The 21,669-nt window shown below is 47.4% G+C and overlaps 1 protein-coding gene across 1 annotated transcript; it reads right to left on the bottom strand.

Annotated features, from left to right (window-relative positions):
* Positions 1-281: 281 nt before the first annotated feature.
* Positions 282-20,576, bottom strand: LOC105279343 (growth/differentiation factor 8). The gene is made up of 3 exons (XM_011339018.2): positions 18,964-20,576; positions 3,555-4,167; positions 282-2,764 (listed from the first exon to the last, which is right to left on the bottom strand). The coding sequence occupies exons 1-3, from the start codon at positions 19,328-19,330 to the stop codon at positions 2,545-2,547; spliced, it is 1,200 nt and encodes a 399-aa protein (XP_011337320.1). The 5' UTR covers positions 19,331-20,576; the 3' UTR covers positions 282-2,544.
* Between the last annotated feature and the right edge of the window lie 1,093 nt (positions 20,577-21,669).

Raw genomic sequence — 21,669 nt, forward strand, 5'->3', positions numbered from 1 at the left:
TCACTTTAAGTGAAAAAATAACTTATGCTCTGCGATAGATCTTTTATCGAAGCCGATATTAAACATTGCGTTAACTGATACTAGACATCATATAAATTAAACTGCGTATGTACATACACATGTCTTTCGTTAATTAAGAAAATCAAATCTAAGAAAATTAATCAAACAATCAAACAATACTGCGCCGAGTAGATGCATTGCAACAGTTTCAGTTTTGCTTCGGCTTCCGGTAACGTGGTAACTCAGGAAGGGGGACAGTGATGAAGTAAAAATACTCTGTATTCATCGAAAAACCATTTATTTCATGGAATAAATATTCTTCTATCTATGCTGCCTATCTAGGAAGTACACATTATACATATAAGTATGCATTTTTCTGCCGTCCTCATCCATACGTTGGACACACGCAAGTATGCGCAAAGATTTCATTATTTCCTTTGAATTATCGGTATACTGACAAACAAATTCAGAAATGGAGGGAGTGTGACAGGAAAGGGAGGAAGGAAAGGATCGAGGACAGCTTGATGCGAGGGAAGAGGATGAATTACAAAAGAATCGATCTTTTCAAAGAGCTCTCTCTCTCTCTTATGTCCTAATAATCGCTTTATAAAAATCGCAAAGTTTTTTTTTCCTATAAACTCGTACATGCTTGCTTCTTCTTCCTTTACACATCACATGAAGTTCAGGGACGGTGCGCACAAGTCAGTTCGTGTATCGTATACTATTTTACAAAACGCCAGCTACAATTCACTTGACTCGAAGCCGAGGAGGGGAGAAAACGCGGAGCTGAGTGTTAAATAGTAGCGTAGAAAATTTTGGACGTATTCCCGGATAATTCCGACGATCGCTATACAACGAGTGAATTGAAACTCGTATGATCTCGGTAAATCCGTTTCTCGGAGCTACAAATTAAGAGTGAAGGAAAGGACGCGCCGCGTTTTTACCGATAAAACACGGAAATCTGGATTTACCGAAATTATATTAGTTCAATCGCTATATATATGTATATATGACTGTTCATGCGTCAGACACATGTCTATATACACTGCAACGTTGGTCCTTCTCTCCGTCATCGTGATACAATTACGAGGACCAGGAGCGCGGATATGATCGATCCGTGAAAATTGATAAAGTTTCAGATCGTTACTCGTCAGACGGCGACTGGAAGAATTTTTCCCTCAAAATTCACTCCAATCGTTTAAAAATTCCCTATCACATGAAAGGGAACGTTATTCCGTCGCGATGGGTGCATCTCCCGACGCGTTGCAAAATGCAGCTATTAATACCGTAAATTACGAGGAAAGCTAGCGGAAATCAGGCGCGTTTTGCGTCCGTCGTTTACGCGAAAACAACGTTCATCCGTCTAACAAATGGAACAGAAAGGTAGAAAGACAGAAAGAGAAACGCTCGAATACTTGCTCTGCGACCGGTAAATGGCGAACGGGAGAATGCACGAGATATCCAGTTGCCGCAGTATAAAAGGTTTCGCGCGCGGTTAAGCCGGATATCGCGCGGTATATCTACAACTTACTTAGAGCTCGTACTCGCGTTAATAGAAAAAATGGGGGCTAGGGAGGGACAGAGTCATCCGCCCGACAGGTATGGATGCGCCCTCGTTGGATCCTCTTCCGGGACCCGGGAGCCTCGGCGAAGCGATGCCGCGCACTCTTACCCCTTACGATTCATTATTTACAGAATTCGATGCACGCTCTTTCGCACGCGCACTCTCACAATTCGCTAAAAAAAAACCGTCATAGTGACAGAAACATATATTTATATATATATAATAGAAAGACGATGGGAGAAGGGCGGGCGGGAAGAGAGGAAAAAAACATTAGAAAAACGACGATTTTACTGTACACCGAGATCTGTTGGCCAACACGCTTCCATCGATCATCGACGATCTCCGCCTGCGTGACTGACGTCGTGTGCATCCTGCATCCGTGTAGAGAAATTAAAATAGAGAATCGCATGCCGGGGCGCGATTGCGAACGTTTCGATAAAGTTTTGTACTGCTCGTCGTAAAGGACCATGTCGGGTGTCATGCACAGGTATTACGCGATCCAACCAGGCCTCTCTCGCGTCTGGGCGAATCGTAGCGAGTCGAGCGGTCGCGGATCGGATGCAAACGTGTCGGCGTCTTAAAAATAATACCGTGACTCTAGGAACTATCCGCCTTGCCATGGACCATGGATCACCGTGGTGGTGCCTCCCGCCGACGACGCGAATCCCTCCTCGGACTGCCCGCAGGCGTTCGCAGCGCGGACGTCTTCAAAAGGAGATCCTCGAGGAACACCATCAGTCCACTCCGCGCACTCCAGGGAGATCCGCGTCACGCGCAACCACTCTCCGAACAAGGCACTTTCAGTCTATCGGATGAGGAATCGCCGAGGACACGGCGATGACGATTGACGACGACGACGATTGACAACGACGATTGGTGACGATCAGGACAGTCGTCGGGATTGACCGTAAGAAGAACGTCACGCGGCTGGCTCTCGGCGTTGTCCAAGTCGCTCTCGTCCTGCCGAGATCACGGGTGGACTATGAGCACCCGCACTTCTCGACGACCATGCCCGGCAACCGCGAGAACACGATCTGGTACTCGTTGTCGAAGTACAGCATTGTGATCTCGGAAAGCTTCCTGGGTGCGCAGCATGGCCCGGTGTTGTTTGGCGGTTCCGCCAGGCTGACGATGTGCGTGTTCGGATAGGTCGGGAGGAAGGCCATTGGACAGTCGCCCGAGCAGTAATTGGCATCGTATCTGCGGCACAAAGGTTCGGGATTGCCGATCATTAATTGCGGATGTCACCGATCAATTCGCGACGTGATGATTATTAATTATAATTTAGTTTGCTTATATGTTTAAATTATTTTTAAACTGAAATAATCTATTCAGTGAAAATCGATTGTAGGAGATTTCCCCCGTTTAAAAAAAATATAATTTCTAATCGATTTTGTTGTTGAATTAATATCCATTTCTATTTTGTAATTACTATTAATGGCAAAATAATTGATCAATTAACGTTACGTATTTAGGTATTGTTGATTGTACTCGAAGTATAGGCACGTGCACCGGTAACGCACAGCGCACAAAAAATATTTTTAGACCGAACGTGCGCAACAACAGTTTAGCATTGTTGATGTAGAACCGTTCTACGTGCTGGCAAGAAAGCCGTGGTACCTCCATTATACCAAGGTACCAAGCCGCGCTTCGCTCAAATATTTCTCCCTCGTCGGAAAAATCTCCGGCGAGTACGTGCTCGACCGGCGATGCATTAATCGCCGGTCACAAGTCACAATTTATTCTCGCGGAAGTACGCACGTTTCAGATATTTTTTACGTACGCTTGAAAGAAATGGAATGAAACGGCGTGAAACGTATCGCGTTCTCATAACTTACACGGAGAATCCTGCTGTCATTCTCAAAGAAAGATCTATCTTTCCATTATGCCTTCATACGGAGAAGGCTTGTTCTCGCTTATCGTGAAACACACTTGTCCATATCGCTCTTATGGCTGGCACAAAGCAAGAGAATTGATGCAAGATACTCACTTTTTGGGCGCGATTATCCAGTCCCAGCCGAACTTCTCGAAGTCCACCGTGAGTTTATACCGGCAACACCTGGTCTCGTGGCTGGCTTCGTCGCAGTTTAGCCCCACGTTCCTCTTGATCCTGGAGGCTCGTCGCGAGTCGAGCTCCTGCATCTGCACCTCGAGGTACGGGGCGTACTCCGCGCCGGCATTCGTCTCGACTAGCCTGCCCGAGTTCCTGCGATGATTACTGCCAGGTCCCGTGATCTTCAGGGCGACGCCCAGGTTGTCCCTGGGATGCTTGAACCACTCAGCCACCATCCGTCTGAGGTCGATCGTGATCCAGCCACCCCGTCGATTGTACGGCCGGGGGTGCTTCGTGGTCAAGGGTGGGCCCAGCAGCGGTCCACCTGTCTCGGTCACACCGCGCAGGATCCTCTGCAACGTGATCGTTACCGGACCGGTATCCCGGCTTTCCAGACTCTCCATCGACTCGCCGTGCTCCGACAATTCTGGATTTACACCCCATATCCATAGGGACAGTTCCGCCCTGGTGACGCGATGTTGGACCACCTTGTCGGAGAACTTGAAGTACAGCACGTCCAGGTTGCTTTTCGAGTGCCTCAGTTTCTGATCTGCAAGAAAGCAGCAATTCATCGCTCGATTAGTCATTCACTTGCGACGCGCAATAATCATCGGCGATTATTTTACTTTTCTTTGTTGACTTTCTTTCTTAGCTCTTTACAATTCTTAGCTATTTATAAATCATATTAAGATAAATCGAGAAACGGAGAGAAAGAGAGAGAGAGAGAGAGAGAGAGAGAGAGAGAGAAGTAAACGTGAGAGGTCAGGGAAGTAATGTATCTTGAAGTCTCGTTTTACATGATTGCAATAGATTCAAAACATTGCATAAAGTTGCATAAGATCAACAGATTTGCATATTTTCTTAGTATCTTTTCTTTCAGTACGATCGCGTACACACGATTAGTAAATGCTGCGTATGCTGTAGCATACGCGATGCGCGTCAACAATTATGTCGGAAAATTCCGAGGAGGCGATACAGTCTCCCGTCGATAGTCACGTCGACGCACATAACGCGTTGCCGGCGCGATAAAGTGCATGCCTTTCTTTGCCTCCGCACGTGAACGCGCCTTTTCGCATTTCCGCAATGCGCTGCAGATCCGCGTTGCGTTATTTATTCTTCGTGAATGAACGGATTCTCATTCTTGGCAAACCATTGCGCGTCCATTGCCACATGCTGTCGATAAACAAGTATCGCTACACTGCATTTTCCTCGCCACTGTGTTATCTGCGTGAACGGAAATATTAGATTAGCGCGGACTGATGCAATTAAAACTACGGCAAAATGAAAATACGCAAATATTTTTATGCTTTGGGAGGCGCTAGTATGCGGAGATGCGTCTCGAGTAAAACGGAGTACGTCCTCGTACGTTTCCTCGTACGATTTCTGATAGCGTTTAAGTGCTCCGCAAGCATCTCGGTGATACTAGACCGAGTCTCGATTTTCTCGCGCACTCGTTTCGGATCCAAGAATAATATCTCGCGTCGTATTTCCAACATCTAGAAAGTTGTCTCGGCACATAAATAACGAAGATGCACTATGCTACAAGAGGCCATTTTTCCTTTGCACCCGGCGGCAAGATAAAGATGTAAAAACGCGAGAGGCGCCCAAGAAAGTAGAGAACCGTTGATGCCAAAGATCGTTCCGCACTAACGCGAGACTGGAACAACTTTGTTCGTTCAGTCGAATGTGGGGTTATCGGGACTAGAAAATGAACGCGATAATCGTCTTCGTATTCGTCTCGAGCTATTCGCGGCGAACGGTACAAAGTTAACGTTCGGGAACGCTTAACATCCGAAGCTGACGCGCGAATCGACGCGGTTGATTCTTATCGCCGATCGTTGCGATCGCACGATCGCCTTGCAAGTGAGAGTCCGTGAAAGAAAAAGGAAAGAAAGAAAAAATGAGAAAGGGAGAGAGACACCGTAGTAGATCGCGGGCGGAAAACGACGGCACGAGTGATCGCGTCGATCATCGATCGCTCCGCGCAATCGGGATCACGGCGTGGTTACCGGTGATCTAGAGGTGATCTAGATTGGCGATGCGTGTCGAGAGTGTTCGAGTAATTACCCGCAATCGTGACTGATAACGAGGCGAAAGCATCGGGCGATAAAAGAGTGGCGCGTTAGAAAACAGTGTCTTATACCGCGGATACGAAAACGATAATCGATACGCGATCGCGCACACTTTCTACGATCGGTGTTATAACGGCGACGTAGTCGTCGCTATTTCCGCGCGATTGCCAGGCTTTTTACGAATGAGGGAGCACGCGAATTATACGCCATAATCTCGTGCAAGTGTGTATGTACGATCGGCGTGCGTCTTTTCTCAAAATAAGTTTATCAAAGCAATACTTCCTTCGTCGTTCGCCGCTGCTCTCGCGAGCGAGATCGAGCGGGACACACGTCTAGTGCTCGTTTTTCTGAGTGCCGGTAACGATTTAATAGCGTTGTTAAGAGCGCGCTTCCTCGACGCGATCGCAATTTCATTAACGACGTGAAATTTCCGACGTTACGTTATCAGCGGGATGCGCCCTCGGCAACGATCGAAAGCATCGGACGAATCGCGATTAACGGAACGATTATTCATGCCGTTCTATATACGACAATATCGCGAACGATAATATCCGGTATAAAATCGATCTCTCCGGATCGCCGCAGCAACTTGAGAATTTCTCCGATAACAGATGTGAGATCCAGAGACGAAGTGAATTTACTTTTGTATCCTCTAAAGTAAAAAAAGTGAAAACTGAATCATTAATTAAATAAATCTTTTAGTGAAAAATTAAAAAGTCACACACAAATAAATTCCGAAATTAATCTCCTAAACGAAGTAATGGTATTTCTCGATATCGATTTGCTCGTCCAGTTTATCACAATCGGGATTGCATGGAATTAGCGACAAAACCTCGTGGACGTGGTTGGTTTTCAAAATAAGAAGGTCCGATCAGCTTGGAAAATCCTTCTCGCTGTGGCGAATGGCGGTTTCGCAAAAAACGCCTCACCCGCGCAAGGACCAGCGATTTCTCCCTTGATCTCGCGATCGATCTTGATGGATCGGCAATAAATCAGGAAGCGAGGCTCAGCACGAAGCCGTCCTCGAGTTTCTTGCTGCTCGTACGAACTCGCGACGCACGTGCGTCCCGCATTTTACCCCGATGACCGACGTTGCGGACTCTCGACCCTGGATCTCTTGGATCGACCGATCGATCGATCGGCGGCGAGAAGGGGAGGGCGGCATGCATGGAAAAACGAAAAAAGGAAGCAGCAGGAGGTAGATTTATGTACACGGTTGGAGCTCGGTGAGGCCTCTATTCAGGCCAGCAACGCTCGCGGTAAGGCCGCACTTCCACGAAGGGTAAAGCCACCTCAAATCGTACCGTTACGCGAGAGCGAGCGACGTTTTTCTGCCGACCGATCAATCAGCGCTCGTGAATCGCCGATCGATACTCCGGCGCGACTCGGATCTTCTAAGCCGGTTTCTGCGCTCGTCCTGGTATTCGACTGGTTCCTCGCCGGTCGCCGATCGCGTAAGAAGTTTTCCATGAAGCTTATGAATCTCACGTGGAGGGAACGTTTCCTCACGAGTGCGCGAAAGAACGCCCGCGGAGTCGAGAGGCGCGACGCGAGTCCGTGGCTTGCAATTAGCACGAGAGATCCGTATCAGAGTAAACTCCGTGAGAGTAACATTTCAGATCAGAGATCCTCGAGCAGAGATGTCTTCCGTTATTCGACACACGCAAGTACACGAAAGGGAGGCCGGGGGAGGTGGGATGAGAGACACGCGACTTAGACTTTCCTCAATTTTGCATAATTCTGGATAATTCGGGTGGCGGAATTGCGTGACGTGGGACCACTTTCGTGAACGTTTCATGAGAGTGCACCGGTGACGCGGACGATCAGCCGCGCCTGCGAGCCCCGGATCTCCCGGTTTTCCAGCATTTCGGAATAATTCGATTACCCGTCCACCGCCCCTCGCGATCTACCCTCGTCTCGCTTTTATTCGACGTCGCTGTCACTGTCACCCGTCACACAACAGAGTCATTCCGTTCTCTGCCAACGACGCTATCGTCTGACGCGCGCATCTACCCCGTAGACGTCCACCCGTAGACATCCACCCGCGTGTACGGGTGCTACCGCGTGTCTACCCGTCACGCTTGCGGGCAAACGTCTACCCGATCCTTCACTTCTCGCTTCCCGCTTGCAGCCCTCTCGGAAAATTAATTATTATTAATCACGTCAACTTTGTGGATTTTACGGATGCGCACCCCCGCACGCCCTTACGCGTTTTGAGCTGGCTGCAGGCCGTTAACGAGAGAAAGTTTGACAGCTCCAAGAGCCTCTCACACGCATCGCACAGCAGCCGCGACTGCTAATCTGCTCGGCGGATTCGCTGTTAATCGGCCGGCGATACGGCCGTGTAAATTGACGAATAATTATTGAGCTTATTTGGCCAAAGAGTGAGATAATTCAAGCGATATAATTCAATCAGAGAAAGGCGATATCCGCAATCACCGGCGCCGGTCGTGATACTTTATTCAACAAAGTGTCAAACAATTCGTTAACGTATCAGATTTCGATTACGCTATCGCAAATTTTATCGCGAGTTCACGTGCAAGACACTTCTCCGGGTCTGGAGCTTACGCGTTTTCTTTTTCTTTTTTGATGACCTGGAGAATATCGCGAATACCGTCGCGGTCGTGCCGATCCGATCGGCGGTGGACCCGCGGAAATTTTCCAGCTAATTCGCGAGGGGAATCGCGCTTTTCGCCGATCGCGTCGGCGTTTCGCGACGTGGAGAAAACTCGGGTTCGATTGATCGTATGCGCGTGCAGAAAACGATCGGGAAAGCGAGAGACAGGAGAACACGCAAACGAGCGGGTGGAAATCATGGAAAACAACGGTGATACCGCGCGGTGTCGTGGCCCTGCCTATAAATAAAGCGAAGAAATAATTGATACGCGACGACCTCCTACCATAACGCGCGCCGCGATCTCCCTTCTCGTTCACCCGGGACACATTCCCGATGCACTTTTGCACCGCTATCGGCCAAAGATTCTTTCGCTCTTCAAGACTGCGCCTCGCAACGTAAGAGCAGCGACGAACGTTTAAAAATATCGTGCGACAAATCGTTCATATCTCATTGTGATACTCCGTGCGCGCATGTTCTGTTCAGCTGATCAGATGTTTTCGACGAGATTGCCTCGTTAGGCGATAATTCGTCCCACTCGCAAATTTCTGAAGCCATTCGCATATTCTCTTGAATTATATTAATGATTTTTGCAAACGAATATGCATGGAGTGTCTTATAAATTTCTTCTCCGAATTTATTTCATTTATAATTACTTTCCTTCCAGAAAGAATATTCGTCGATGACAATCGATGTTTGATTATTTTTGAAAAAATAGATAACTCGGATGCGATCCCGTGAAGCGATTAAAAATGTTCGGCGCGATTTTATCACGCGCTGAAGCATATTCGCGGCAGCCAGAAAGTCTTTCTACGTTTGTTTCGCCGTGTCGTGCAATGCGAGTGACCTCCGTTCGCTAAAATCTATATTTAGCTGAAGCGCTGAAGCGCACGATGTACTTAGTGCTTTGGCTTTGGTTTTCACCCCGTGCCCTTCCTTCTTTTTGTCTTTTACCTTTCCCACCCCTGCCTGCTGCCCACGACGCCGGCTGTCACATTCACGGCGTGCATTTATTTGTGGCTGCGCGACGACGCATCGGCTCGAGAACTCGCGTTTCGTCACATGCATTCGGAAGCGTAATTCTCACAAAGTCGCAATTGGCAATCCTGACGAATTGTTAAGCACACATGTACGCGATAAAAGTTACCGGACAAAGAGAGGGTTTACATCATCGAATTAAATTGCTGAAACATTCTCAATCTTCTCAGAGCAATCTGTGGTAATCAATTTCAGATTTCATCGAGGAAGGTCGTTAATTATCCAAACGATCAAATTCGGTCGCATCTCGACTGTCTCGTTCTTATTTCTTTCAAGGTGCACATCTGACTGTTCAATCTAGGTCTATAATCTTCAGTCTCTTGCGGGGAAAATCTCTTTGTGTCGCCAGAATTAAATGACACCACGAGAAAGACGCGCGTCATCTTCGCGCGACTCACCGCTTTTTGGCGAAGGGCGCCTCTTTTCTGGCCGCGACTTTAAATATAGTCCGAAACCTCACGCGCCAGACGGTCTGCAGCCTCGTCTGGACGAAAATAAGCCACCATCTTTCCCGTCTTGGCGCCTACTTTCTTTCCGTTTTTCCCGGCCGATCCCGACGCAGCGGCTCGTGCCTCCCCTTGTCCGACCTTCAAGGCACGGTGGAACGAAAAGGGATCGGGGAGAAGCGGCGAGAATCCAAAAGCGGAGTAGCTTCGACCTTGAGACGACGACCGAAAAATTTTCTCATTCAGAAATACGCGAATCATCACGAGTCTTGAATTAATTCTACTCCGCTCTCTTAATTTCTCGATAAACTCGATTAATTTTAATTTTAATCAATTTAATTTTACAGCAGTTAGCAGTTTATCCAGCTTGAAAGCGTCGAAAGGAGTGGGTTCCTGCGGACGATGAGACGTCGACTTGCACGTCCGAATTGGCTGAAACAGCCGAGGGGTAGCACCGTCGAGAGGTGGGCTTTGCGTGTGTCTACACGCGAAAACTGTCTGTACGCACACCCACCCGCTCGCACGCGCGGAGCGTTGAACCCCGAAATTAATGTTGTAACGCAATGTCGTATCCCCCCGTATCGTCCCGTCTCATCCCACACCCCCCAGCTGGTTGCCGTCTCGTTGCGCCTAAAGCCGCTCAATAACCTGCTCTCTGACTTCGACTTGTGGGAATACCTAATTGCACTAATGATTCTGCAAGCCCGTAGGGCGCGGGGGTGAACGACCCTTCGCGGATTTGTCGCGTGGAGAACGCACTCGCAGCGAACGCGAAAGCAAGTAGACAACGATCTACGAGAATCTTGCGATCTACCTAAAAATCTGCATTGTACGTATTTTGCAATCGCGTAAACTTGATAAAGAACATTGCACATCAGGCTTTCGATCGTCTGTGGCGCCAAAAAAACATCCAAGCCCTCATTAAAAAGTTTCGCTCGTTTCGCGAAAGGTTCGTGCGACTCGCGCCGGATTCACGCGTGCAACGGTTGCGTTAAATTTATTACCGAGAATCGCGCGTTCAACACGATCGATGATAATTCTAATTCCCCGCGCGCACGCAGGCGGGCACGGGGGTGCCGCACTACCTATCTACAAGCAGTTATCGTTTTTCCGGTGGCGCGAAACGAGCGAACGGACGTGCACCCTCCCGTCTTCGTGAAACGTCGAGGGATCACCTTCGCGCGGGGGTGGCTCGTCGAAGCGAAACCGGATGTAAAAACTGCCGTCCCCGAGTAATCTGCATCGCGTGACGCACAGGCGGCCCGCAATTGCGACTGCACTTCGACAGTATAACAGCGTAACTCGATAAAATCCGCATTTGGGTCACGCGTACTCGTTCCTTCCCTTCCTCTCGTGCTCGTTCCTTCTTTCTCTCCGCCTGCCTTCCTTTCTCGCTCTTTCTTTTTTTCTCTCTCGCCCCTTACGTACGTGTGTACGTGTGTGTGTCCGGTTCCCGCTACCTGTTTCGCTTTTTCCCTCGAAAGGGCCTGCCTTGCGGTATCGCGTGCGTTTATGCACCCGCGCCCCTGCTCGGAGCACGGCACAGCGTGCGGTAAAAGGGGGTAGAAAAGAAATGGAAACGCCTCTTGTGCACCTCGATCGCGCCTTCTCGCCAAGTAAATCTGTCGGATAACGGAAAGGGAAAGCCGCCGGAAGTGATCGCGTAAGCTCTTTGGCGCGGCACCGAAATCCTCGATTACGATATTCCTGCGATATGATAGAACGCCTCGGCAAGCTGGATACGCGTTCTAGGGATACGCGATCAAGTCCGACCTGATCTTGCATATCGTGCAACGATAACACACGTCAGATTGTTACGTAACAGTAGTAACCCTTAAATGCACTCACAGCGAGCGATGTGATATTCGTACCTTTAATACTCGCTCCGGGGAGTCAGGAACACGACAAACTGGTTTTCTTTGCGAGACTTACTCATAGATCGTGCGTGGAGTTTCTCATCGACGCTGTTCTACCGACGGTCTCTTTAATAAAATCCATCCAACTACGATTTCATCAGAAATGATAATCGAGTGTTAAAAAATAACAAAGGAAATTTGAAATCATACAATTGTTATCATAGTTTCCTTTTTTTTAATCCATAATTTTAATAAAAATAGAAATGTACAACGTCTCGCTACATGAGCGTCTTGATTATCATGAATGGACTCTAAATGGACTCGAATATCTCTGAATTCGTTGCAATTACGTGTGTTTCGTAATTACATCGGGGATCTTTTAGGCCAAGAAAATCGAAAAGGTGAGAAAGACCGAGGCGAGTGAGCACCACTGAAAACACGGCACCTGTCTGCGAGTATGCTGACCGCAGTGGCACTATCTAGCGTCTATCATTATTCGCATCGGATACGTATTTATGTCAGATTTGCTAATTTCGTTGGGACAAGCTGATTTAAGAGCAACGCGGAATGACAGTCGAGTGAGGGACCACAATGGGCGAGAGAGTGGACGGGAGTGATGCACGAGGGTGATACTCACGATCGGCAGAAAGTAAAGGGGAGGAGATGGACGTGACGATGAGAATAATCGTGGCAAAAGCGGTACAGCCGTGCAAAAGATAATCTGCGTGAATAATGGACAGGCTCGCCTACAGCATCACGAACCATCAGCCGCGCGATCCTCCGTCCATCGTGGAACTCTGTCAAGTCCATGACTATTACCAAACGTCCGCGCGTGAGTCTAATTTAATGAGAAAACGGCTCTCGTCTCTCAAAAGTCTTAAGTCTTGAGTAGTTCGCGATAATATGTGTACACACACACACACACACACACACGCACATATATATATATATATATATATATATATATATATTCTTTTTACAGATAGAATGTCGGCGCGATATCGTAGAATCGCACATTCTTTTCTGAATTTAATAGAGAGAGAGAAAGAGAGACCAACAGATTGAGAAGAAATTGCTACCGTATAAAAAATGATTCCGGCAACACAATTTTTTAGTTTAAGCTACTAAAAACACGGTGTTTTAATAATAAAAGTGAGATATAAGAGAAGAACGTCATATCGAAAAGGAAATCGTGTTACTTGGACGTTAGCATGAACGGCGACGTAGTTTCAACTGCAATGTTGATGCAATTCGCAGAAACAGTTCCGTGATAGCGCCGACGCATTCTGTGAAAAATAATATTTTCGAGGCAATACACAACGGCGCTTTTAATAATTCTTAATTAGGTCGTGCCCCGCATTAATTATCGAATTGCAGAGTGATTTACGAGCGTCAGTATTGCAAATAATAATAAAAATAGAAAATTCAGTGACATGGATAAACTCGCCGAACTTATATAAGCGACCAAATATCACTATAGTGTAATAATTATATATACAGAAATTTATAAAAAGAAATTTACTGTAAAATAATGTAATCGCATGAATTCAACTTTGATCCCACGTGCAGTGTCTGGTGAAAATCTGACATATAACGCAACGAAAAAAAAATTGGCGCTTATAAATAAATTGTACTTATAAATAAATTATTATTCACGCTACAAAACTGAGAGAACAAAAGGGAGACCGACGTTATAGCGCGCTCGAATCGATACTACCGTCAATGCTACCCTCGGAAACGCTCGAAATATGTAAAAAATTTTTTATGCAACTCGACTTGCGAGGCACACCATAGACTACACTCTACATATCTACACTTGTAAAAATATTTCAGCACGATCTTATTCCGCAATTCTTCTTTCCCTACTGGATCTCCGGGTCGCGCCGCCGCTTTGAGCAATCATTGCTCCAGCTGAGCATCGTGTAAATTGCCTTCCTAGAGTAGCTCCGGGCGCTACGTCATGGACTAGGCCCCGTCCTAACATAATGTGGTCCTAACAGCCGCCAGTCACCTACAGACAGCTTTAACGCGATAATGGCGATGGGCCTGACCTAGGCTGTGCACCGGCCATGACCTTCGTTGCGGATGGAGGCCGGTTCGTCGTTCGCACACGTATGCATTCGCGCGAGACTCGACGATCGCGTCGATCTAGGCGATTCGACTCTATACTTATGATGTCTACACTCGATCCGAAAGAGAAAGAGCGAGAGAGAGAGAGCGTGGAATCAGAATAGAGATCGACAGAACCCGTCTTCAAATTTCAATCTTCACATTTACGAGGTTCGCTGTGCGATTCTCGTTTTCAGGAAACGTCATCTATTAAGAATAAAAATTAAAGTCAATAGAGAGAGAGAGAGAGAGTTCTCTTGTATCGAAGAATAATTTTGGGAGAAAACCGGCATGAGCTTGCGCTCGTTGCGAATAAAAGCGAGATCAGTATGGCGATCTTGGTCCCGGAAAAAATCCCCGTTGCCTGTGCTAATTATGACGTTGATGCCTATCAGCCTTATCTGCACAGGACGGTGTCATTGTCATTGAACTTTTTCATGCACTTAATTGGCCCCTCTATCTGGTATCGTCTGAATACGCGTCGGCGATACACGCGAGAAAAACATTTAAAAGGCAGTTAATCAATCACGTCTACAGTGACGGACCGACGTGTGCGCGCTGTATATTTCCTGCGGGGAATAATTTCGATTAACGTCATCGTGGTTGCGCGGCGGTGACTACAAAGAGACGCGGATCCTCGTGATAGATTTTTGACAGCGCGATTGCCGGTCGCGGAAAGTACTGAATTGTCATTTACGCAGTAGAGCCCATTGCGCCGACCTCCATATATCGCAAACGCCGTTAATTAATTTGCAGTTACTTGAAAACTGTAAGTTTATCGAGGCCGCGATATCGGAACGAGCACGATTTCTCTTGAATGCGACTCCCGCTATCTGCGGTTCAAAAGGAGCGTGCGACATCCGCGACAGCTGGAGAAGTGCCGCAATTATAAATCGTTGATTCGGTCTGACACGGCGAAGAATAAAAGATATCGCCAGCAAGTGTGCAATGACTTATCGGTGCTTCGTGCGATGCAAGATTCGCAGACGTACGTGTAGGTACACACGCACACGCTTATCCGTTCGTGTACTTACACATAGGCCGATCGACCTGTGCGAGCAAGAGGTGATCGAGATCGTTCGATCTCTCGAAGACATCGGGCAAAAAACTGCTGGTCGATTCGCCGAAGGAGATATCAAGATACTGAAGGAACGCGCGTGAAAATCGAAGAAAACGGACAAAGGAAAGAGAAAGAAAGGAACGCAGAGGATCAATTGTGATCCAGAAACGAAATTTCGATGAAGAAAAACGCGGAAGGACGACGAAGGAAGGAAATCTAAAATCTTTTCGAAAAACGAGATTCCTTCACAATGAGAGAAAATAGTCGAGCACTGTAGACATGATAAAGAACGAAGCACGCAAGTATCGCGCATAAGGAGCGGTCAAGCAGCGCAGATAAGAAAAGGAAAAGATAGCAGAAAGAAAATTGAATAAAACGCTGATAGACCAGTGCAATGTACATCGATAAAAAACGACGTACAGAAGAAAGAAAAACAGGGACGATGTTAAAAATAGCACGAGTGCAGACTTCGAAATTGGAATTTAAAATAACAAAAATGACGAGTGCAAGAAAGATGCTGCGGGAACAATCGCGAACGAAATCGGAATGAAAGGCAAAACTTATTTGCGTCTAGTGAAAAGTGTAATGTGGCAATTTCTGAGTATTAATTGTTTATGAGCGCCATTTACAATCTATTCTTCTAACGAGATAATTAGATATATCTCTTAAATACATTAATATGGCGATCTGATTGGCTAATAAATTTCTTGAGATCACATTCAAGACGATTTAATAATGGAATTTAAAAAATGGAATAAAATATGAATACCGTTTTGCAAGAAGGGGCAAAAATTCGTGTAGATGAATTTCCAAAGATCCTTCCCCGCGAGCGGGTGGAAGCGGGCGATCTCGGGTGAGACGCGATAACCCGCCACGAGTACACGATACCGGATTGATCACTCTTCTTTCTTTTCTTTTGTTTGACAGAAAGTTCGTTAATATTTGTATGCAACTGCTGGTTCTATTTTTATTCTCCTGTCGCAGCGACGCCGGTATCGAGATCCGGTGGCCGCGGATGCGGTTACCGCTGCGCTTCGCTTACGCGCGCAGTACGCACGCACCGTGCGTTATAAGGCGCCGCATTATCCAATTATATATTTATTTTCACTAAATCGTTCCGGCTATTAATCTCACCGATAATGCCGGGCAGTGGCGTAACTTTCGAGCTTTCGTGTGCGTGGCTCGACACGCTCGCGTTATCTATTTCGATATACAAGCTGTACGCGAGCTGAGTTTCGAGCGCTGCAACGACAAGATTGGTTTAGAAAATGCGCTAATTAATAACGCGGATTCAACGAACGAATCGCTCATCCAGTTCACTTCTTTATGGTCCCTTCTGTGTGGCGTAAGCCGAAAAACTGGCGATATAATGCAGCGCTAGATCGTTGCGGAAACTTCGATCCCGGGGCCCTCGTATATTCTGATCGCCCCCTCCGGTGCTGGCAGAAAATAAAGCCATAATTGGCGCGATTACAAATAATAATAAGTCGACGCTTATCATCGGAATACCAAAGTGTCCGTAATCACGCGAGGCGCGATAATCGTCCGTAGTATGTGGCCGGGCTGCTAGTGAACTTTGTCAAACGGCCGGCGATCGTCATCATCGTCATCGCGGAGGCGAGGCGGGGCAAATTACGCTTATAAAATTCAAATTCGCTCGAAAAGAAGACCCGCACCGCCGGCCCGATCGGTTTCCCCGGCGAGCTCCTAAGCAGGTCGTTGATCTTATTTTGTTCACTTTTTTTTTCGCGAACACGGGGGCCTTAATAACGGGTTGCGGTCCTACCACCACTATTACGTGCTTAGCGGCAAGTGGCTCGAAGACAGTTTCGCCCGAGGGACTCGTGCGGCGGCGGCAAACCGTTTGGAGTTCCTTCTCTCTGCTCCTTATATTTTAACAAGTGTATATTATATGCAGAGCGCATATAGGGTGTCCCCGAAAACGCGCGGCATCCTTAACCCTCCTCGGTCTTTGCGGCTGTCCACTTGCGCGACCGTCCGTGCTTAATCTTTTGCACATCCTGCTCACCATCTATAAATAACGATGACATGTATTTTTGCAATCTGTCCGAAGATTTCTGCGGTCGATGTTTGCGATTTTGATCAATGCACGTGACGGATATGTGATCAGGTAGCTCAACTCGTGCGACGAAAAATCGCACAATTTCTAGGAAACCTTCGCGAGGGTTGCTGAAGTTCCGGGACACCTGGTATACGGTATTGTATGGGAATCTGCACTCAGGAGGCACTGAGCCTCGATAAGGCCCATTATCGCTTTGCGAGGGTCCTCGAGAGGCTACAGGGTGGAAGCGAATTTTCGAGCGGAGACGTTGGAAGATCGCGCGAGAGGATCGAAGGATGTTCAATTGATTTTACTTTCCTCGCATTTTACTTCACCGTATTTGAACAAATAAATTATCGGCGAACGAATTATATCCGGCGATCAGGTAATCGTAGAGTTTAACAGTAAGCAAGGGGATGTCGGGGATGTTTCGAGCGGGTTATATAATTGTTACTTCGACTGTTAAGTTACGAGATGCTCATCGGTGACGATGATACGATGCAATTCAGTGTAATGTATAATGTTGCATGCGGCGTACGCGCGCGTGCATACACGCGAGTCATGCCGGGCGGATCGCCGCCAAGTCGCTCAGGTTCATTTACTTGACGTCGCCAAGGAAAACATGATCAGTGTGGTGTATGAAATATTACCACACACAGTAATTAATTCTGAACAAACCGTGGCGCCTGGGTGACACGGTCTTTGGGACCGTAACGCTACCTGTTACTGAGAGATATGCATAAGAGTTTTTGCAGCCGCGCAGCTCGGTCTGAACCGCTGCGCCGTCTTGCAAAAAGTCGAGACCACAACGCATATAACGCATTCGTATAATTTGTCGGGAGGTTATTGATATGCCATGTATATACATTGTGCCACGTTCTGCATATTAATTAAGAGTTGCGCGCTTAGGTGAGGACGCCTTCCGCGAATCTCGAAATTCCCTGACATTCAATTTTATTGTCGTGACACATTCGTAAAAAGAAGTCGAATCATAATTTAGTATTTATAATCGTGAAAATAATGATTTACTAATATAATACAGTCGGAGTTTCCGATAACAGATAATTCTTCTGGAGTTTCAACGTATTATGACACGAAACAATTTTCGACCAAGACCAAACTTTAAGAAAAAAGTCATAAAAAGGATAAGAGTTGCATTCCGATACAAACATGTATAAATTCGCAAAAAGGTAAAAAGGTAAGGTGCATAATCATCATAAAAAAGGTAAAAAGGTAAGCATAATTATCATAAAAGTATGCATAAAATTAACAATGCAATCTCAGAGACCTGGGAGAAGAGAAAAAGAGGAATAAATTCTTTTTCATACTTGTAGCCATAATATTTAATAATTGATATATCATGATATCTGAAGATTTCGTGAGTGCATTCGATAATATTATTTCTATATTTTCTATTGTTGTGACTTCTGTATTGTCCGTGACTTTTGCCAGAGAAAAAGAAGATTCACGCTAGGAATAGAGCACTAAATTAGCACTTAAATAGCAATTAATATTGGTACATTTTTTCTGCTATTCTTATTCCGATTTTTTATGGTAGAGGTGCTAACTTGACAGATGAAAATCATTTATATAAATACAAAAAGAAATAGCAATACTAACTTTAAGAAGAAGCAAATATTGAATTACATCTAATATTTTGCAACGCCGATTGTCAAACGTTTGGCAACGTTGCATCGAGCCATGCGATATTGGTTACAGATTCATTTATCATATGAACAATTGCATTTCTTACTGTTACCGGCGAATTTAAGTAGTGGAAAATATTATCGACATCCTTTTTTTCGACTTTGACACCGCAAAGTGTCCTGTTCAATCTCGGAAAAAACAGTCGAGAGCCGACCCTTAAGAAAGAAAATATTCCAAATGATTTGTATCTCGCACACGACGTTGGCAATTTTTCATCAAAGTTCGCGATTTCGTGTGTGAAATTTATTATCAATTTTACTCAAGAATAAAACAAGATAAAATGACATCACGAGCTTAGTCTGTCACCTGAGTTAAATATTATCATTATCTCAGTTCTATGGGACGTACATACTAAAAGAAGGAAACGGAAAAGGAAACTTACGGGGCTGCGCCAAGGCAAAGACGCTCTCTGTCTTCGCGGCGTACTCGTCGACCTCGTCGTGGTACGTGATACCGGGTTCGAGCGGCTGATCGGACTGCATCCCGTACATGTCCATCAGCTTCGAGATCGGCGGGATCTTCGGCGGGGCCCAGCCCGTCATGTTCGGCGCTTGTTTCAGCCCGAGCTTGTTCAGAATCTGCTCCTTGATGGCCTCCAGACTGAGCGCGCGAATCTCCTCATGCATCCTGCAAGCGTTGCAGGCATTACCAGCCATCGCCAGGTGCCGGACGGGGGCCTTCTCGATGCCGGGGGCGTCGAAGGCACCGAGGAGGACCAGAGATAGTAGCAGTAGCGCCCTCGTGACCATCTTGGCTCAAGGTCGCCCTTGATCGGATCAACTACGATCGGCCTTCGGTCGTGGGAGAAACGATCAGATGATCGATAGCATCGTCGCTCAATTCACGCCAAGTCCTCCTAGTTCTCCCTTGGGATTTATCCTCTAATGCGTTAATTCCGCGAACGGAAAAGTCTCTTCTCTCTGCACCGTTCGGCTCTTGTCGTCCGTTTTACTTGGTGTTTCCGCGCAACACTCACTTCTCTTGCAGGCAGAGTCTCTTTAGTCGTTGTTTATCGCGTAGCGCCAACTTCTTCTTGAATTTGCGCAACCACACGTTCTCCTCTTCCCTCGTGTCCTTATCGTGGGACTCGTCAATCCGCCCTGAAGTCGGTGCTCCGCCGTAACCAGGCGACCGGCCTTGATCACGATCCGCACGATCCAGTTTCGCTTCCTTCCTTCCGGATCGGGAAAGGGTCGCCGATGCTCTCCGGTGTTCTCCACTTTATGGGATTCACCAAAACCTCTCTCACGCACACCAATCACCGCGGGAGAAAATCACAAGGCACTTGAGCGTCTCGGTTAGCCTCTCGGAAACCGTGCGGTCCGTTGCATTCTCGTGACCTTCAGCCCTGGCGCCAGCCCGCTGTCATTCCAAGACGCGCGTCCTCGCGTACTCAGTGACAGATTGCGTTCTTGATCGTGCGTGATTTGAACGTCATAACACCAGATCCTGGACTCTTGGGTTGCCTCTCGAGTTCCAATTGATTCTGGAGGACCAACACGGTCCTATCTTCCTCGCGAGGCTCTTTGTTCTTTCCTGTTCGCGCTCTTACACTTCCGCTACTCGGCCGGCACCAACTGGACGTTACTACTGCGGGGACCAGTAGTCTCTCTCTCTTTCTCTTGACCTGCTTCACCCTTGTCTCACCGGCCAGGTGATCACCGACCACCAGCGAAATCCGGCGGGATCCCGTGGTCGAAGAGGAATGATCGTCCGTGACGGGCTGATAGAACCCGAATGGATCCTAAGAGCTTGCCGGCCTGTCAAGCACTGAGACAGGAGGCGCGAATTCTCACCGCATATATGTCCGATGTGGAGGCCTCCTCCTCTCTTCTTCTTCTTCTTCTTTCTTCTTCCCTCTCTCTTACACGCTCCGTTTCTCTATCACTCCCTCTTTCTCTCTCTATCCTCTCCTCTAGTTCGCCATCTCCCTCCTTCGCGCGCACACCGCTAACTTGTCTCTTTCTCCGTCTCTTCTCTCCCGTGGTATCTTACGCACTCACGTCGTAGGGGCCGAACGTATACCTACACCCGCCGCCAACAAATGTCCTCCTCTCTCTCCCTCCGTCCTCCCTCCAGCCTCCCTCGCTGTTCCCCCTGCTCCCAACCCTTTCTGTCGCCGTCGCCGATGCCGCCGTTGCCACCGCCGCCGCCACCGCCGCCGCCGTCGCCGTCGCCGCGTCGTCCGCCACCGCGAGTACCGACCCCCTCTGTCTCCCTCTCTCGAACCCGCGCGTCGACCGTCGCACCCGACGCGACCCCACCGTTCCTCATGAACCTCCTCCTCCTCTTTCTCTTCTTCTCTCTCTTTTTCTCCCCCACACCGCTCGCCTCCGCGATTTCCTCGCGCGGGTAACGACGACGCGCGCTAGCTTCGTTCGCCTATACGCGCCGGTTCGCAAATCGCCGGCCGGCACGCGCCGGTGGTTCCTCAAGATCCGGCTTCACGACCGCCGAGGAGCTTCCGACCTGACCGCTTCCGGTAAATGAGTGCACCATGACGACTACCGCCGATTGTGCAACAAGAGAGAACCATAGAATTCCTTGAAAAAGTCTTCGAGGTCAGCTAACGCCCGTTCCTGCACTCCAATGCTTCCTGGAAACGGGAGAGTTACGTAAGGGTTGCGTTGTACTTAAAATGCCATGAAAGTGCATGATGCATGAGTTATCGCATATCGTTTTTGTACTAGACCTCGTGATCTGCATTCCCATCGATGTCAATAGACATCATAGGGTGACATGGCAGCCACCCTTATTCCTAAAAATATTTTTTCTGTGCTGTTCTCTGTGCAATCGATCTTTTTTTATTATAGCAATTATTATAATAGTAATTATTATTTGCTGTTGTGATTATTATTCATCTCTCGTTAACCGCAGAATTCGAGATCTTCACAAAGCGTTGGATAAGAACAAGTATGAAAGTGAAAAAGTACGAAAGTGTGGTCGGTCGGTGGCCGCGTGGGAATGTTTTATGCATCAGTCGACTAGTATCATGCCACACTGAGGCGATCGCACATCCAGTTGTGAAATTTGTCTTCTAGTTCCTATTTTAAGCCACGCGCGGCCGATCGGCGTGCGCCGTGCTCCT

The sequence above is a fragment of the Ooceraea biroi genome, chromosome 1, assembly GCF_003672135.1.
Source record: "Ooceraea biroi isolate clonal line C1 chromosome 1, Obir_v5.4, whole genome shotgun sequence".
NCBI lineage: Eukaryota > Metazoa > Arthropoda > Insecta > Hymenoptera > Formicidae > Ooceraea > Ooceraea biroi.